This window comes from Leuciscus leuciscus, assembly GCF_965113295.1.
Source record: "Leuciscus leuciscus genome assembly, chromosome: 9".
NCBI lineage: Eukaryota > Metazoa > Chordata > Actinopteri > Cypriniformes > Leuciscidae > Leuciscus > Leuciscus leuciscus.
The window spans coordinates 8,546,285-8,563,115 of record NC_138733.1 but is presented as its reverse complement, the minus strand read 5'-3'; the positions used below and the strand labels follow the sequence as shown (position 1 = coordinate 8,563,115).

General features: G+C 39.0%; 1 protein-coding gene across 6 annotated transcripts; it reads left to right on the top strand.

The window, feature by feature from the left end:
- The first annotated feature begins 1,046 nt into the window (after window positions 1-1,046).
- On the top strand, window positions 1,047-10,369 carry LOC309506300 (uncharacterized protein). Of its 6 annotated transcripts, none has more exons than XM_082180101.1 (8): window positions 1,047-1,742; window positions 3,356-5,723; window positions 5,834-5,942; window positions 6,035-6,118; window positions 6,327-6,443; window positions 6,896-7,172; window positions 9,264-9,423; window positions 10,118-10,369. In XM_082180101.1, exons 2-8 carry the CDS (start codon window positions 5,426-5,428, stop codon window positions 10,288-10,290), a joined length of 1,218 nt encoding a protein of 405 aa, XP_082036227.1. In that variant the 5' UTR covers window positions 1,047-1,742; window positions 3,356-5,425; the 3' UTR covers window positions 10,291-10,369. The 6 variants fall into 6 exon arrangements, with proteins under 6 accessions (XP_082036227.1, XP_082036226.1, XP_082036225.1 ...); XM_082180100.1 differs by having other exon boundaries at window positions 6,288-6,443; XM_082180099.1 differs by having other exon boundaries at window positions 6,264-6,443.
- Window positions 10,370-16,831: the final 6,462 nt, after the last annotated feature.

Below are 16,831 nucleotides of genomic sequence, written 5' to 3'. Positions count from 1 at the left end.
AGAAATACACCACTCCCGGTAAGAAACAACCAATCAGAGCCAGGAGGAGTGTCTTAGCAGTGTCAATCATGCTTGTGTACGCGCTGATCATCACCCCCCTCTCTCGCACAGCGCGTACCGTCGTTCAAAATCAAGATAGCCGGTGTGCCGCGCAGCTGTGCTAATGGCGGACAAACAACTAAAACTGCCAATTTCTCGAGTGGCACCAGCTCATGCAACAAAGACAGGTAAACGGAAAAAGACCGATGACGATAAACAAGCCCGTCGGAGGCCAATGACTAAAGCCGCCTTTCCACTGCAAACGACAAACGACAGCCGTCGGACCGGAAGTCATTCATTTCCAATGGAGAGTCGTACGGGAGCTGCGGGGAGTTCCGATCATATGCGTATGCGGAAATTTCGGATCCGATTTGAGCTTCGGATGCGTTGAAATATCTGAACTTCTGCGGCTAGACCGTATGCGACCGGTCGACCGGATGTGATGTATTCTAATCAAAACTATGAGCGCGAAGCTAGAATTGCCAATATTTTAATACTTTATTGTAAACGCTATTCCTGCAAAATGACGGTTATTAATAATAATGGCTGAAAAAATATTTGTATCATTATTAAATCTATATTTATATTGATTAGCTCTATAAAATCGACTGTTTTTTATATTAGATGTATTGGGTCATTCGTTTTGTGTGGATATATTCATGCATGCATTATATTCATTAAAATCATTAATTTTACCATTGTGAATAGCCGAGGGTAACGGTTGCTTCACGACCAATTTCAAAGTTCCGTGCGACTGACACCAGGGGGTGATATGCGACAATCGAATGTGAATGTCGTGCGCAGTGGAAAGGCGGCTTCAAGTGTCAAAACTCTAGCCGCATAACATACAGATAAAATGTCACGCACTGTGCAAAGCAACAATAGAAACCTGCTAATTCACTGGCTTGTCATGTTGCTGAAATAATGTACTAGCAAACCTTATTTAGCATTACACATCGCTAGAATAATTACTATACTGTAACGTTACCATTATTATCTTGCTACCCTGCAAACACGTCCACTTGGGGCCCACATGGGCCTCACTTGGGCTAGTTGGGCTTCGGCTGGGCATGGGCTCAGAGTGGGCTTTGTTGTTGGGCCCCACATGGGCAGTAGATGGGCTAAACTAAGTGGGCTCCAGCTGGGCTCCACTCCTAAGATATTATGTTTTCTATATAATAGAAATAGATATTAGATATAAATATATAGTATTTATACTATTATATAATATAGCCTAATATAATATCTTATATTTCTAATTTCTGTCGTTTTTGCATTTTTAGTTTTTGTTATTTATTATTAGATATTAATATTTATATATTATTTTTAGATATTATGTTTTCATATATAATTATTCCAAATTGATTATGTCAGACATGGATGCTATTTTTAACAATAGCCACTGGGCTAGGTCCACTTTTTATACGAATTTTATTAGACTATTAAGCTATTTAGAAGCCATAGCAATTTAATAGTGGTCTTAAGCACTATACGACTTTCAACAGACAAGTTTGCCACAGCAGGTTTCCCCACAAAATGTTAAAAACCTAAAGTAAGAAGTGCGCACTCTGTGCAGCGCACATCCGGAAAGCTCCACCCCCATCACCGAGCGAAAGAAGTTTGCCCAGCAACAACTTTGCCGCCTTTGAGTCTGCTGTCCGTTAAGGATCCATCCATTACGGTGTCGTGTGGACAAAAGACAGGTAAGAATCTGCCTCAATGTAGGCTATAATAAACAGGGGATGATTTTACCGTATGATGAATGTTAACCAAAAGCTTTTTTGTAAAGTATTAGTTAAGAGGCCAGGGAACTAGCTTTTAGCGAATATAAACCAGTGAGGTAACGTTAGCTTCGGTAACGTTAATTAAACCTGGTTAAAGCATGGCGTTGAACAGACGAGTTTAATTTATTAAGTCAATATCATGCATATGTTGAGCTTAATTTGAGTGGTTGACTTGAATATATTGTTTAGAAGGATTTGGTTGTGAACTTTGTTAGCAAGGCAGTCGAACAGGCATAACATAGCAAGCTGTTAAAAAAAAAAAAAAGCTGTAAAATGCCCATTTCTCCGCTTTTACCAGCTGGTGGCATTTTAATGTTTGCACTTGTATTTACAGTTAACGTTAAAGCAAAAACACAGATGAAAGTCCATTTGAATGTCAGCAATGTTTTATCGGCTAGGGTGTCGTGTCAAGGCACTTATTCCCGCCAGGATTTGCATCCTCTGGCCGCGGGAGCACGCAGAGAAGCGGAGTTTCCTGCACTGCGAATTCACCTCTTAAATGGAACAAATAGCGACGTGGAAGGGTTTTCCATAGTAATAAGGGACTCATTTATCTACATAAATATGTTTATTTGTCTGTTACATTAAGGCGACGTGTGAATTGTTTAATGCGTCGTTTAATATTGTGGATTGATCGACAGTGTTTTCCATATTGCCATGCACCTTATAAGCTACATAGGCCGACTGATACAGGGGTTATCCTGCATTTTTTCGCGGCCAATTTTTTTTGTCCCGCCAAAGCCTTATTTTGATCGGTGAATGACTGCGAGCAGAGAGAGAGAGAGACCCGCCCGCCCACTCTCACCGTCTTCAAACAACACGAACGAGCAGAGAGAGAGAGAGACCCGCCCGGCCGCGCGCGCGCGCACACTCTCACCGTCTTCAAACAACACGAGCGCTGTCTCTCTCTCTCTCTCACGCATATTAAGGCGAGACACTACAGGTGAATAGGGTAAAAATGTTAACTAGGAGATATCACCATGAAACTTTAACAGTTGATTACCTACATTAAGATGAGAAAAAAATGTATTACAAGTTTTCTGTAATTTAATGTTTAAATATGCAAATTAGGCATATGATTAAGAACGCCAAATTTTGTTGAATTTATGAGAAATCTACAGACGCAAACAGACAAAGTGTAATACAATAAAGACCTAAATGTGTATTTCTGACTTTTTTTCAACACAAGTCTGAAAGAAGACATGTTATTGAAGACAAATATCCAAAAATCTCAAAATTGACCAGTAAAACAAAACGATGTTTTTGCCTGCCTTGTCTCGCCTTAATCGAAATCAATTGACACACGGTAGTAAAAGGTTAGGCCTTAACAGAGATTAATGCTATCTTTAAAATAGTGTACTGATCAAATTGAAGGCTACTAGAAGAACAGTAGGTAAAATCAGCCACATTAATACCAGCTTCACCAAACTATATGAATTGCAATTGTACTCTAGAGTTTGTCATTCCCGATCCCCTGTAATCATAGCTAAAAACTAAAATGCTTTTTTTATTTTCTATTTTTTTTTTTATAGAAATAATGGCGTGTTCAGAAAGAACTAAAAGGAGGAAAATATCAGCGAAAGTGGAGGAACATTTGCGTCTACTTGAAAAGGAGTCTATGATTGATGATTTGTTGGCACATGATTCTGAAAAGGAAAACCCACTGGATGATTTGTTAGAGCATACTGAAAACGAAGATTCCACGGACACTTTCTACGATGCTTGTGATGAGATTTGTTTTGAGAATTCATCAAATGATTTAGAAGATGAAAATTCCTCAGATTCTTTTTATGATTTTAACATTTCCTCATTTGATGATTTGGATTCTGAAAACTGGGTGCCTGGTTGTGATAGTGACTGTGATTTGCATGGAGATGAATGTTCTGACTTGGAAGATGATAATGATGATGATTCGCATGGGCTTGCAGAGTGGGCTGCAGAATTCAACATACCACAAACAGCGCTGTCTGCACTTCTTAAAATCCTAAGGAGAAAGGGCCTTGATATCCCAATGGATGGCAGAACTCTTATGTCAACTGACAGATCTTGCAATGTGGCGAATATGGCTGGGGGGTCCTACTACCACTTTGGAATCGAAAATGCTCTCATAGCTGAACTAACATCTTTAGGACATTTAGCAAATGTGACTGATACTCTCACACTTCGAATTAACATCGATGGATTGCCCTTATTCCGTAGCTCCAGTATGAGTCTGTGGCCTATTCTGGGTATGATTAAGGAAATTCCAGAGTGTAGTGTCTTTGTAATTGGAGTGTACTCGGGTGCGTCCAAACCCGCAAATGTGCAAGAGTATTTACAAGAATTCATTGTAGATATGAAAGCCGTTTCTCAGAGTGGTATTGTGTACAATGGTGTACATTTCAGGGTACCATTACCCGATGCTTTTATTTGTGATGCACCTGCTCGTGCCTTTCTTAAATGCTCCAAAGGCCATACAGGCTATTATGGGTGTGAGAGGTGCACTCAAAAAGGCCAGTACATTAATGGGAAGGTGGCTTATCCTGAAATATCAGCAGAGCTCAGGACAGATGAGCAATTTGGTAGGCAAGGCTATCAACAGCACCAACTGTCAGCCTCCCCCCTAAATGATCTGGGTATAGGTTTAGTTACCAGTTTTGTGTTAGATTATATGCACCTTGTGTGCTTGGGGGCAATGCGTAAGTTAATATTTCTTTGGTTGAAGGGGCCGCTGAAATGCAGGCAATCTATGAAGTTCTTTGTTGTAATGTCAGCATATATGGTTTCTATCAGGCAATATTTACCTAGCAATTTTGCAAGGAAACCACGATCCTTGTTTGAATTCAGCACATGGAAAGCTACAGAGCTTCGGCAATTTTTACTTTACACTGGCCCTGTTGTTCTCCTCAATAATATCCCCAGTATAATGTACAGAAACTTTTTACTTCTATCTGTATCTATGAGAATTCTTCTGAGTCCTGCCTTGTGTTCTCCTGACAATTGTGACTATGCTGAGGAGATTTTGAAACTCTTTGTAACAGATTTTGCTGCAATTTATGGCACTGAATTTGTCAGCTATAACATGCATTCATTGATCCACCTAGCTCAAGATGCACGAAAATTCGGTCCGTTAGATAGTGTTTCAGCTTTTCCCTTTGAGACATTCTTAGGTAAACTGAAAAAACTTGTCCGTCGGCCTCAAAACCCTGTCCAACAACTCGTCAGGCGGATCCATGAGAAGCAGAAAGTGGCAAGCCAAAAGACCACATCAGTTTTCAGCCCACTTAAACAGCTCCACTTTTCTGGACCATTGATTAATTCAATTGCAACATGGGAACAATACAGGCGTTACAATGATGGACAGACACTGATCTCCTCCTCTCGTGGCGATGACTGTTTTTCTGTAGGGGGAAAGATTCTTATTGTGCGGAACATTTTGTCACATTCTGGAACTGTTAAAGTCCTGTGTAATTTCTTTGAAACTGCCAAATCCTTTTTCACCTATCCAATGGACTCATCATGTCTTGGAATCCTTTTTGTTTTTAATTTATCTGAAGACTTGCAGCTGTTACCCGTGGAGGAGTTAAAAACAAAAATGGTGTTATTGCCACTCAAGACTGGATATGTGGCATTGCCACTCCTGCACTAGTGTGCTACTTATTTGTTTTGTTTTTTTTGTTTTTTTATTGTTTAAATTTTTTGTATGTATTTGTTTTTCTTTAAGCATGTTACCTTTTGCAATAGTAGAATTTATAAATAGTGGAGGATTGGCAGTTATACCGACCAAATGGTTTATCGGGCCTGAGGAGGATGAATGCTACTGGCCACCAGCAAGGATGAACATGTCAAAGGCGGTCATAGAGCAACAGGACCCTCACACTGACTGGGCGACATACAAGTTGACAGTCAAGAGAAAAGTCGGTAAGGTGTCCATTTGTATGAGATTATCTGACATGATGAGTTCACTGTTGATTCAGTTTAAATTAGCTCTGAATGAAACTAATTGCCACTCATTTGTCTCTTTCCCAAAGCAACGTATGAAATTGCCCGCACAAAATTAGTCGAGTATGAACAGAACACAGATGTACCAACTGAGTCCGATTCTACAGAGAAGACGGGAAGGGGGAAGCGCAAAAAGAGGTGAGGCTATTTGAATTACTACTACTAAATGGATGATGAAAATTTGAATTTGAAAAACTCGTTGATTGTGCTTGTATATTATACATTTCTAGGCGAGTGATTTTGTCCAGTGAGGATGAGGATGATGACAATTGGTCCGGCAGCCAAATCAGGCCTACACCTCCACCCACCCTCAGGTAATCACCTCCACACTGTAATTTTTTTTACCATTTTGGTGATGATCGCTTCCTTTGGTTGGGTGGTTTGATTCTTGGCTTTTTTGTGTGTGTTTTTTTGTTGTTGTTGTTGTACAAGATTTTTACAGTGTGGATTTTTAAACAGTGCACCGGCTCCATCCACCCTCAGATCTGTGCTTACACTTCCACCGCCTCCATCCACCCTCAGGTCAGTGCAGACACCTGCACCGCCTCCATCCACCCTCAGGTCAGTGCAGACACCTGCACCGCCTCCATCCACCCTCAGGTCAGTGCAGACACCTGCACCGCCTCCATCCACCCTCAGGTCAGTGCTTACACTTTTCATTATCTCATTTCATTATCTTCTCTCTGTCTCTAGCTCACTCTCTCTGCTCACAGGTTGCTGTGAGTGGCTGAGTCGGACGTCAGTTATCATTAAGGCGGCGCTTGAGAGCCAATCGGAGGCCACCCAGCTGGTTTAAAAGGATGGCGTGTTCATTCATGCTTTCTCTCGATCGCGAACTGAACTCTCTGTAGTGGACTGAGCTCTTTGTAGTGGACTGAGCTCTTTGTAGTGGACTGAGCTCTTTGTAGTGGACTGAGCTCTTTGTAGTGGAATGAGTTTTCTGTAGCGAACTGAGCTCCTTGTAGCGCAATGAGTTTTCTGTAGTGAATCGAGTTCTTGTGTCTGTCTCTGCCCGCGAACTGAGTTGTGTGCTATGTGCTTGATCTTCGTATTGTGTTGTCTACTTTTTCATTTGCACCGGGTAACCTTAGATGGCCCGATGTTTCAACCCATCACCACGTCACCACGTCACCAGAAACCCCTCGAAGACAAATCAGGGACAACATGTTTGTTCGCATCTTAACACTGCTTGAGGAGATGAAAGAGACACAAAGAATCCAGGGGAGGATGCTACAAACGCTTCTACAACAGCGTGGCAACATGAGCACCACCGTCTCTTCTACCCCAGAGGGTTTCCCCCTAAAGACAGTTAGGGATGTGGAAATCATGGAAGAAAAACTGGCAAACCCAAACTTCATGTCCGAACTGGTATGTATGTTAAGTCTAGGGTAGTGCAACTCAATTAAATTGTTATTGGGGGGCTTGCAGTGAATTTGATCTGAAACTCCCCAGGTGTGCTCACACTAGGGGTGGAATGGACACAGAAGTCACGGTTCGGTTCATACCTTGGCTCAGACATCACTGTTCGGTACGAGGGAGGGAAAAGCAAAAAAAAAGAAGCATTTTTATTTTATTTTGCATTAGGGATGTCAACGATTAATCGACGATCGATTAATTGTCGATAATACATTTAATCGATACAACTTATCGATCATCGATTAAGCAGGTCTTCATGCGCGTGCGCGCTGCTCAACCGCGAAACATGTAAAGCCAGCGCGCCGAAGTTATGTTTGGGACCATTTTACACCTTCATCATGACTATAAGTTTGCGTGTGCATTCGCAGCCTTTTGTTTTGTGCAAATGTAAGTTGTAATACCGTTTATTTTCTGTAGGCCTATCTATATCTGATGTATCTCATATTGGATGCATTTGGTTAAGAATGAACTCTGTAGTAAAGCGTCAGCTTCAGCGCGCGCAGCTCAAACGGCAGTGCACGACTAATAATGACTACTGGGACTGTAATATTACATAACATTATAAAGAGAACAATATTGTAATAAAACATTGTGAATTATTTGGGTTTAGTTGCCGTGTCGCGTTGCTCCAGGAAGAGCGCGTCCACAACATGAGTAGTTCTGAATGAATGGCACGTAACTTAGTTCAAGTTCACTTGTGCATGAATTTGCGTCATTTTGTGCAGATATAATTTGTAATATTATGTTTATTTTGAATATATCTGATTAATCTCATATAGGATGCGTTTCTTTTAGATAAATAACGTTCTTTTAGATAAATAAACTGGAGCAAACAAAGTGCTCCAGTTTAACGGTAGCAGATTCATTCAGCGCGTGCAGTTGTTCCAGGAAGAGCGCGTCCACAACAGTCACACATTCTAAGCGCATATGAGGCGGCGTTGGTGACACGTTGTATTAGTAGTTATATTTGATTATTAAATAATTAATTTAATTATCAATCACATCGAAACATTTTACAATCCTACTAGCCCTTTATTTACATTTAAAACCATTCTAATTGATTTGGTGACGAACATAGCGTTTTGAGCAGCATTTGCAGACCCTGTCATGCTGTCATAGCTACTGCAGTAGACGCATATCGCAGTATTAAGGCTAACGATTAATCGATTAATTGATCGTTAATTTAAATGACGATCGATCATGGAAATGTGTGAAAATTGACATCCCTATTTTGCATATATCAGGCTGTACCACCAAAGTAAAATAAATGTCTTAAGCCTTGTATTTTTTAAATAAGTTTTATTAATAAAGTAAAGGCATAGAACCAGTTTATTTGTAGTGCACTGACAATTTTATATAATTAGTTTATTAATTAAATTAATAAAAAGACAAAAATATTTTTTTTCTTTGTTTAGATATGTTTGGTAATTGTACCTGAATGAATTTAAAATTAATTTGCTATATTTCAGATCAATATTTTTGTTTTCCATCATTTTAATTAACACTAACTTTATTCTCATCTGAATTATAAATACTTTATTTCTGTATAAAATAATACTACCATTAAAAACATTTGATTTTTCTTTTTTAATCAATGTAGAATATGTAACTTAAAAATAAACAGATTAGTGCTCTGTTCAAGAAATGAAAACCAATGCAATATGATGAATGTCCAAAAGACGGCACCGACAGACTGTTTTTAAATGGGGTTGGATAAATATTGTTTGCTTTTAAACAGTGTGTGTGTGTGAGAGAGATTTTGGTTGGGTGACAGTTGTAGGTTACAGTTTGACAAAAGCACAATGTTTCGCATTACATTAATTTGCACGCAAGTTTTATTTATTTTTATACCGTGTATTCTCCGTGTATATTCATGCACCGAACCGTGACACCCGTACCATTTCGGTTCAATACGAATACATGTACCGTTCCACCCCTAGCTCACACCCATGCTTCTGGCAGTTTTTTCATGTTGAGTGGTTTACGCCAGTGAGCAATATACTGTGGATAAAATAGCTTTGTATTGCCTTTGTTCCCCCTCAGGTTGCAGCTGTGACTGACATAGGGGGGGGAACTGTTGACGAGGCCACAAAAAGGATGATGACCTTCCTCCTAGACCATGGCCTATCCAGGCAGTATAACTTTCTGGGCCGAAATGGGAAGAGAGAGTTCAAGGCCTTAAAACTGTATGAAGTAATATATGGTAGGTGTGCATGTGGATAATGTTTTAAGTTGTACCGATAATAGAAAGGTGTCACAATACCCTAACATTATAAACATGTCGATTTTAAATATTGTTAATGGAGCGTTTGTTGTCCTGGCTAAGCAGTGTGTTCGCACATGTCTCTCAGTTGCTTAGCTTGTGTGTTTAAGAGAATGTCTGTATTTCTAATAATAATCTTAATTTATATAGCGCTTTTCTTAAAGGAATAGTTCACTTTAAAATGAAAATTCTGTCATCATATACTCACCCTCAAGTTGTTTCAAACCTGTATGAATTTCTTTCTTCTGCTGAACAGAAAGTAAGATATTTAGAAGAATGTCAGTAACCAGACAGTTTCTGATCCCATTGACTTCCATAGTAGGATACTATGGAAGTCAATGGGATCAGAAACTGTCTGGTGTCAGTAACCAGACAGTTTCTGATCCCATTGACACTATGGAAGTCAATGGGATCAGAAACTGTCTGGTTACTGACATTCTTCTAAATATCTTACTTTCTGTTCAGCAGAAGAAAGAAATTCATACAGGTTTGAAACAACTTGAGGGTGAGTATATGATGACAGAATTTTCATTTTAAAGTGAACTATTCCTTTAACATAGTTGTCTTTACAGTCCTGGCTGAGAGTTGTGTTGGCACATATGAAGTAAGTGACCGTTATATTTGTTTCTTGAAGGAGGCTTAAAGAAAAACGCCATGACCAGCCAAATCACCCGTAAAGATGCCGAGAAGGCGGTCTCCAAGTGGCTCATTGGTGCTAGGGACCGGGGGGGTAATAGACAGGCCCGACAGGCAACCCCTCAACAAGGACTTCAGGCTTCATGCTCCTTTGAGGTGGAAAGAAACTAATTCTGTCTGTGACAGTGAGGGAACATTGCAAAAGCATGTTGTCATAAATTTTACTTAAATAAAAACGTAATTAATTCTATTAGTGGTCTCTTTGTTATTGTAGCTTGTGTTCGGGTCTGTGGGACCCGTTTTCAATGTTTGCTAAAAGAAAAAGTTTTCTGTGAAGAACATAAAAAATTACTTATTTTCAATGACTGCACATGGTACACCCTCCTACACATAACTATTACATATGAGGTGTTCGGCTCTACTGAACCTGAGAATAATAATTGTAGGTGCTATGAAACTTAACTGTGTCCTCCTCCTAACTGGGCCTGCTGTGTGTGTGTCTTGTCTGTGTGCCTGAATGTTTTTTTTCTGCAACTGCTATTCCCACACAAAGTTACAAAATCGTTACATTTCAAGCAGTTTCACCTGTTCTGATTAAGTTCTAAGAAACGAGCACCAATAATGATCAAAAATCTTGTTTCTTTTTTTTTTTAAACATTTTTTATAATTGAATTTCCTTGTTTTCTCACAAAACACAACAACTATCATATGATCATAATTGTGATCTCACAGGGGTAAATGGCGAATAAGAACCATAAATTATGTATATACCATTGGTAATATTGAGCTAAAGTAAACATCTGTTAAGTATTTTTACATAAATTGTTATGGCTGTATTGATTTAAAAGCCTAATAATGTGTTGGGTCCACCAGACCCGGGAATATTGGCTGTGTAACAAAAATATTAACATCTTACAGTTGTTGAACTGTATGGGCTGACTGTAAAATAAGTCCCAAAAATGAATTTTTTAGCCCATAATAATAATGGTTATTACCCATATGGGTAGAATAGCAGGGACCCATAATCAGCCCACATGGGGCCCAGCTAGTGTGGGCCCCAGATGGGAGAAACCTGGGTTGCCCATGTGGGTTTTAGCTAGGGCCCATGTAAAGCCCACCTTCAGCCCATCTGGGCTTGCCCACATGGGGCCACCATGGAACCCCCGGACAAAACTAACTGGGCCCCATCTGGGCAGCCCACATGGGGCCCACTCACCAGCCCATATCCATCCCTTATGGGCCCCACATGGGTGCTATTTATAACTTATAGAAAGAGTGCAACGTTATGAAGTTACATTACATGTATTGCAAAATACGTAATGATTTGAGGACCAAGTTTGTAGTCAAAGTATGGGCAGGCCATGATAGTCAATGTAAAGCATATTGTTGATGTTTCGTCCCTACCAGTGAATGTGCGATAACTGTTTATCCGCCGTCATCAGTGTCCCTGCATGTTTACTGCGTGTTCATGGCAGGCTCCGCTGTGGAGGGAGGGCTGTAGCGCTAAAATACATCTTATTTGTTGATAAAGATAGATTTTTTTATTACATGTGATTCTGACATGATGTCACTGCATGCACTGCACTGCGCTCCTCTCCGCTCGTCTCAGGTAAATGCGTCTTCCAGCTCAGCGGTCGGAGTCGCGCGTTCATGTGTTTTGGGGGCGTGGCTTTGGAAGGAGCCCAGAAGGGAGGGGGTGGAGTGAATGGAAATAATGAGCTGTCTTTAAAACAGTCGTGAGAGGTCTACAGACACTCGATTTTTATATTTTCTTTTTCAGAGTACTTACATTTTAATTATGTATTGATATATAAAGTAACACTTCTCTTTAAAATACAAACAAGACTTTATTGATTATTCTAACACACAAAACTAATATCTAACTCAAACGCACGCACACACATTCATACAAGTTGCAGAAAGAAAGAGAGTGAGGAAAGAATGAGTTTAAGAGTGAGATGATGAAATCCCAAGTTTCTATATGCACTTATAAGACATAACCTGAACGAACCATCAATCATTAATTTAACCCTTCTATCGTTTCTTAGGCGGGTTATTAAATTTACAGTGGGTACGGAAAGTATTCAGACCCCCTTAAATTTTTCACTCTTTGTTATATTGCAGCCATTTGCTAAAATCATTTAAGTTCTTTTTTTTTTTTTTCATTATTGTACACACAGCACCCCATATTGACAGAAAAACACAGAATTGTTGACATTTTTGCACATTTATTAAAGGTTGGGTAGGTAGGAATTGTCGAAAAAACTTCTTTTCCAAATTTGTTTAAACTTTATTTATATATCAATACATAATTAAAATGTAAGTACAATTTTGTTATGTGCTTACGAATTTAATGTCTTAAACTGCTGATCCAAGTTACTTTGCTAATAAATAGTGTTTCACTAGTTTGGATATTTATATCCGCTGCAGAGCTGTAAGTTATGACCCGTTCAAATGAACGCTGGACGAGTCATTTGCTGGGCCGTAATAAGTGATTCTTTCGAATTACCTATAAATTAATTAAAGGGATAGTTAGCCCATTTAAGACATGAAGTTGTATGCAATCCTTACCTGCACTATAGTGCATACACACTGACCCACTCTGTGGTCACCTCCCTGGTCAGAGTTCTGGCCGCTGGAAGTTTTTCAAGAAAGTAGTCTCGGTTAGTTTCCGGGGCCTCAAAACTGTGCGTTTTTAAGTGAAAAAATGATATGCGTTTCAAAGCTTGATTAATTTACATCACAAAAAACACTCCAGACAAAATTCATACCTCAGTTTTAATCGGCACTATTTTCTTTCCATTTCTAGCAATCCGCGCTGCTGTCAACTTCAACAGTGCGCACGTTCCGATCAGCTGTTCCATAGTGTTTACACAATCGAATGACAACGACGTAAAAAGTAGAAAATTAACAATTAAATTAAAAATTAACAACCAGCTTTGGCTGGTTGCCATCGGCTACTCTGCGGGAGCTAAAATATCCAGAATCAAGGATTTTCGTGTGTGCAGTGCTCACTTCAGCGAAGACGATTACATCCCCAACCAAGGAGGAAAAAGAAGTGGGTGCAGACATGCATACCTTGGTAAACACAAGATCAAATCAAATGTTATTGATTGCAACACAAAACCTCAATTGTGTGTGTGTTCAATCAAATAGTTTTCTCAGCAAATTGTACCTATATCCCTATACTGTTTTTATATTAGACCTCTTTTCACGTGATTTCCACTGGAGTCTAAACATATCAGCTTGTTTACCGTACAGTTTAGACATGGGATCATAAAGTTAGTAAATAGAGCTTACCCGTGGTACTGGTACAGCAAAACTCTTTAAAATCTGTTTTTTTCTTTCTTGGTTGGGGGTGTAATCGTCTTCGCTGAAGTGAGCACTGCACACACGAAAATCCTTGATTCTGGATATTTTAGCTCCCGCAGAGTAGCCGATGGCAACCAGCCAAAGCTGTCTCATAGCTATATCCGAAACAGGAAACCGATGGAATCTGAACGGTGATCCCGGCACATTCTTGTGGTCACAACCTGGGAATTTACAAGTTCGCACCATTGTTAATTTTCTACTTTTTACGTCGTTGTCATTCGATTGTGTAAACACTATGATCGGAACGTGCGCACTGTTGACGTTGACAGCAGCGCGGATTGCTAGAAATGGAAAGAAAATAGTGCCGATTAAAACTGAGGTATGAATTTTGTCTGGAGTGTTTTTTGTGATGTAAATGAATCAAGCTTTGAAACGCATATAATTTTTTCACATAAAAACGCACAGTTTTGAGGCCCCGGAAACTAACCGAGACTACTTTCTTGAAAAAACTTCCAGCGGCCAGAACTCTGACCAGGGAGGTGACCACAGAGTGGGTCAGTGTGTATGCACTATAGTGCTGGTAAGGATTGCATACAACTTCATGTCTTAAATGGGCGAACTATCCCTTTAATAATTCCTTTTGAACTAAATTGACCTGTCAGAATCACTACATTACAGATGGGAGAACCTACAATCAAAACCTCAGTTTTACTCTCATTTAATTGGAGAAAGTTGCTAGAAAGCCAAAGTTTAATGTCACTGTAACATTCCTGTAGTCTGTCCAGCGGGCAGGTTTTATCTAAGCTCACAGGAAGATAAAACTGGAGATCGTCAGCATAACAGTGGTATGCAATACCATACTTCCGAAAAATAGAGCTTAGAGGAAGCATATACAGAGAGAACAGCAACGGTCCCAAAATAGACCCCTGAGGAACACCACAAACTAAAGGGGCCAATGTGGAAGAGAAGTCTCCCAGATTCACAGCAACTGTCCTGTCTTTTAAATTTGAGGCAAACCACTGAAGGTCTGTATCCTGGACACCAATCCAACTCTCCAGACGGTTGAGAAGAATCTCATAGTCAATCGTATCAAAAGCAGCACTTAGATCTAATAAAACTAGAACAACATGTGATCCTGAGTCCAAAGATTATAATATATCATTAGTGACCTTGAGCAATGCAGATTCTGTGCTATGACAGGGCCTAAAGCCTGACTGGAATGTGTCTAAAATATCAAAAGTAATCAAATGAGAATATAGCTGTGAATAGACTTTCTCTAGAATCTTGGAGATGAAAGGCAGTTTAGAAATAGGTCTATAGTTGTTATACTGTATGATCCAAATTAGGTTTTTTTTAACAAGGGATGAAGAATTGCATGTTTGAATTGCATTGAGTAGGGAGAATATCCAGTCTGCAGCTACCTCCATTCATTTTCAAGACAATATCTGCCAGCTGTGCTGATGAAACTGGTTCAAAGTCAGTGAAAAAGTTAGACGGCGCAGGATTAACTGATGAACAGGAATGTAAAGGTACAATTGCACTTCTGATCTTCTCAATTTTTTGAGTAAAAAATAATAAAAACTCTTCACAAGTCTCTTGTGTGGCATCTCTCATAACATTCCTTGAGGGGTTTAAAATAGAATCAATTATGTCAAACATTACTTTTGGCCGATTTGCATTATGTGAAATTACCTTTCATTTTTTCCTCCGTTACTACCTTCTGATAGTTAGCCAGGGACTCTTTTAACATCTCAGACGAAATCTGAAGTTTATCTCTCTTCCACTTCCGTTCAGCTTTTCTGTACTCTTGTCTAAGAGAGCGGGTAACATTGCTTAGCCAAGGTTGAGATGTTCCCTTATGTTTATGTAAGAGGGGAAACCTCTTAAACAATCTAAGAACGATCTAACAATCTTTACATTACAATTTAAGGCAAGAGTACATGACTTAGTAAAAGCCTCAACCAGCACTTCAGTGTCGTCTCCACTTAAGACGTTGTCTGTAACGTGATAAATAAAATTCAGAAAAAAGGTTTGCAGTTGAAGAATTAATGGACCTAGCATAATGTAAAGGCTGAGAAGAGGTTGGATGGATGTAAGAACAAACAGCATCGAATACCACTGAATAATGGTCGGAAATGCCTACGTCTGAAACCACCAAATTAGATACAGAAATACCAAATGATAACACAAGATCTAGTGTATGACCTTTCTTATGAGTAGAACCAGTAACATGTTGTGTGAAATTAAAAGACTCAATAATAGAAAGAAATTCATTAACCAATGGCTTTGATGGGCAGCATAAATGAACATTAAAATCCCCCAGGACCGAAAGTTTATCACAGCGAGACACCAATGTAGAGAAAATCAGAAAAATCCTGGATGAAATCCTTATTCAGTTTAGGGGGTCTATACCAAAGCACAGAAAAAATAATCAAGAGTATCAATCTTTAGTAACTGTACCTCGAAGCTCGAATAGGTTTCTGTGGATAGTAATCTGCATTTAAAAGTGTCTCGGAAAACAGTGGCAACACCACCTTCTCGTCCTGTGGTCCGAGGGGAATTCAAAAAGTCATAGCCTGGTGGTGTCAACTCACCCAACGCCATCTGATCACCAGGATTCAACCAAGTAAAAGCCTTGTTCAGTATAGAACGTGCATTTAAGAGACATGCACATAAGTCTAAATCTGCTACAGGATTTATGTACATTATTTATGCAGCAGCCGCATATCTTACATGATCTGTGTCTTATTAGAATGATCTTCATTAGCAGTAGCGAGTCCAGACTTGCTCTGTAACAGTAATAATCAACAGCAGTGTAGCAGATCTAATCCACCAAGACCAAATACATTAACATTACCATATTCAATAACATGCTACAACTATCTGAGAGTTGTCATGATTTAAATTATTTTACACTCAAAACACTTAAAAATGTTTAACATTTGTGAATGATATAATCATTAGTGGCAGGAGTGTATTATTGTAAATTTTTTACATTACTGTTTTTATTATTTTATTCACTTTTTTTTGCTTAAATAAATGTTTGTTGAATCAGAGTAGCTGAACCTGAATAAGGGAGCAAAATCCAAGAAAAACAATGTTTCAAGGATTTTCTGTAAAATTATTCATTTTTCTCAGGAAAGTTCAAGAAAAAGCTCTTTATTATAATTAGACGTAAACTTGGGTAACACTTAAAATAATATTAACAAACATGATATGCATGTTTGTCAAGCAGTGTCAGCGTGGCATGTGATCAGTTTAATATATTAATTATTATTATTTAATAATAGTAATTCATATAAAAATATACAATCTAAAATTATTTTAAAGTTAATGCTTCAAGTATGTAATGTTTCAGGAAAAAAATAAGGCAAATAAATTAAGTTATGTGACATTTTCC

What these genes read in the sequence shown, in the direction of transcription:
- LOC309506300 (XM_082180098.1), top strand. Translation starts at nt 5,426, where the DNA reads ATGTGGCATTGCCACTCCTGCACTAGTGTGCTACTTATTTGTTTTGTT. An exon ending in GACAGTCAAGAGAAAAGTCG is followed by an intron (nt 5,724 to 5,833) that starts GTAAGGTGTCCA and finishes TCTTTCCCAAAG; the next exon opens with CAACGTATGAAATTGCCCGC. An exon ending in ACACCTCCACCCACCCTCAG is followed by an intron (nt 6,119 to 6,236) that starts GTAATCACCTCC and finishes TTGTTGTACAAG; the next exon opens with ATTTTTACAGTGTGGATTTT.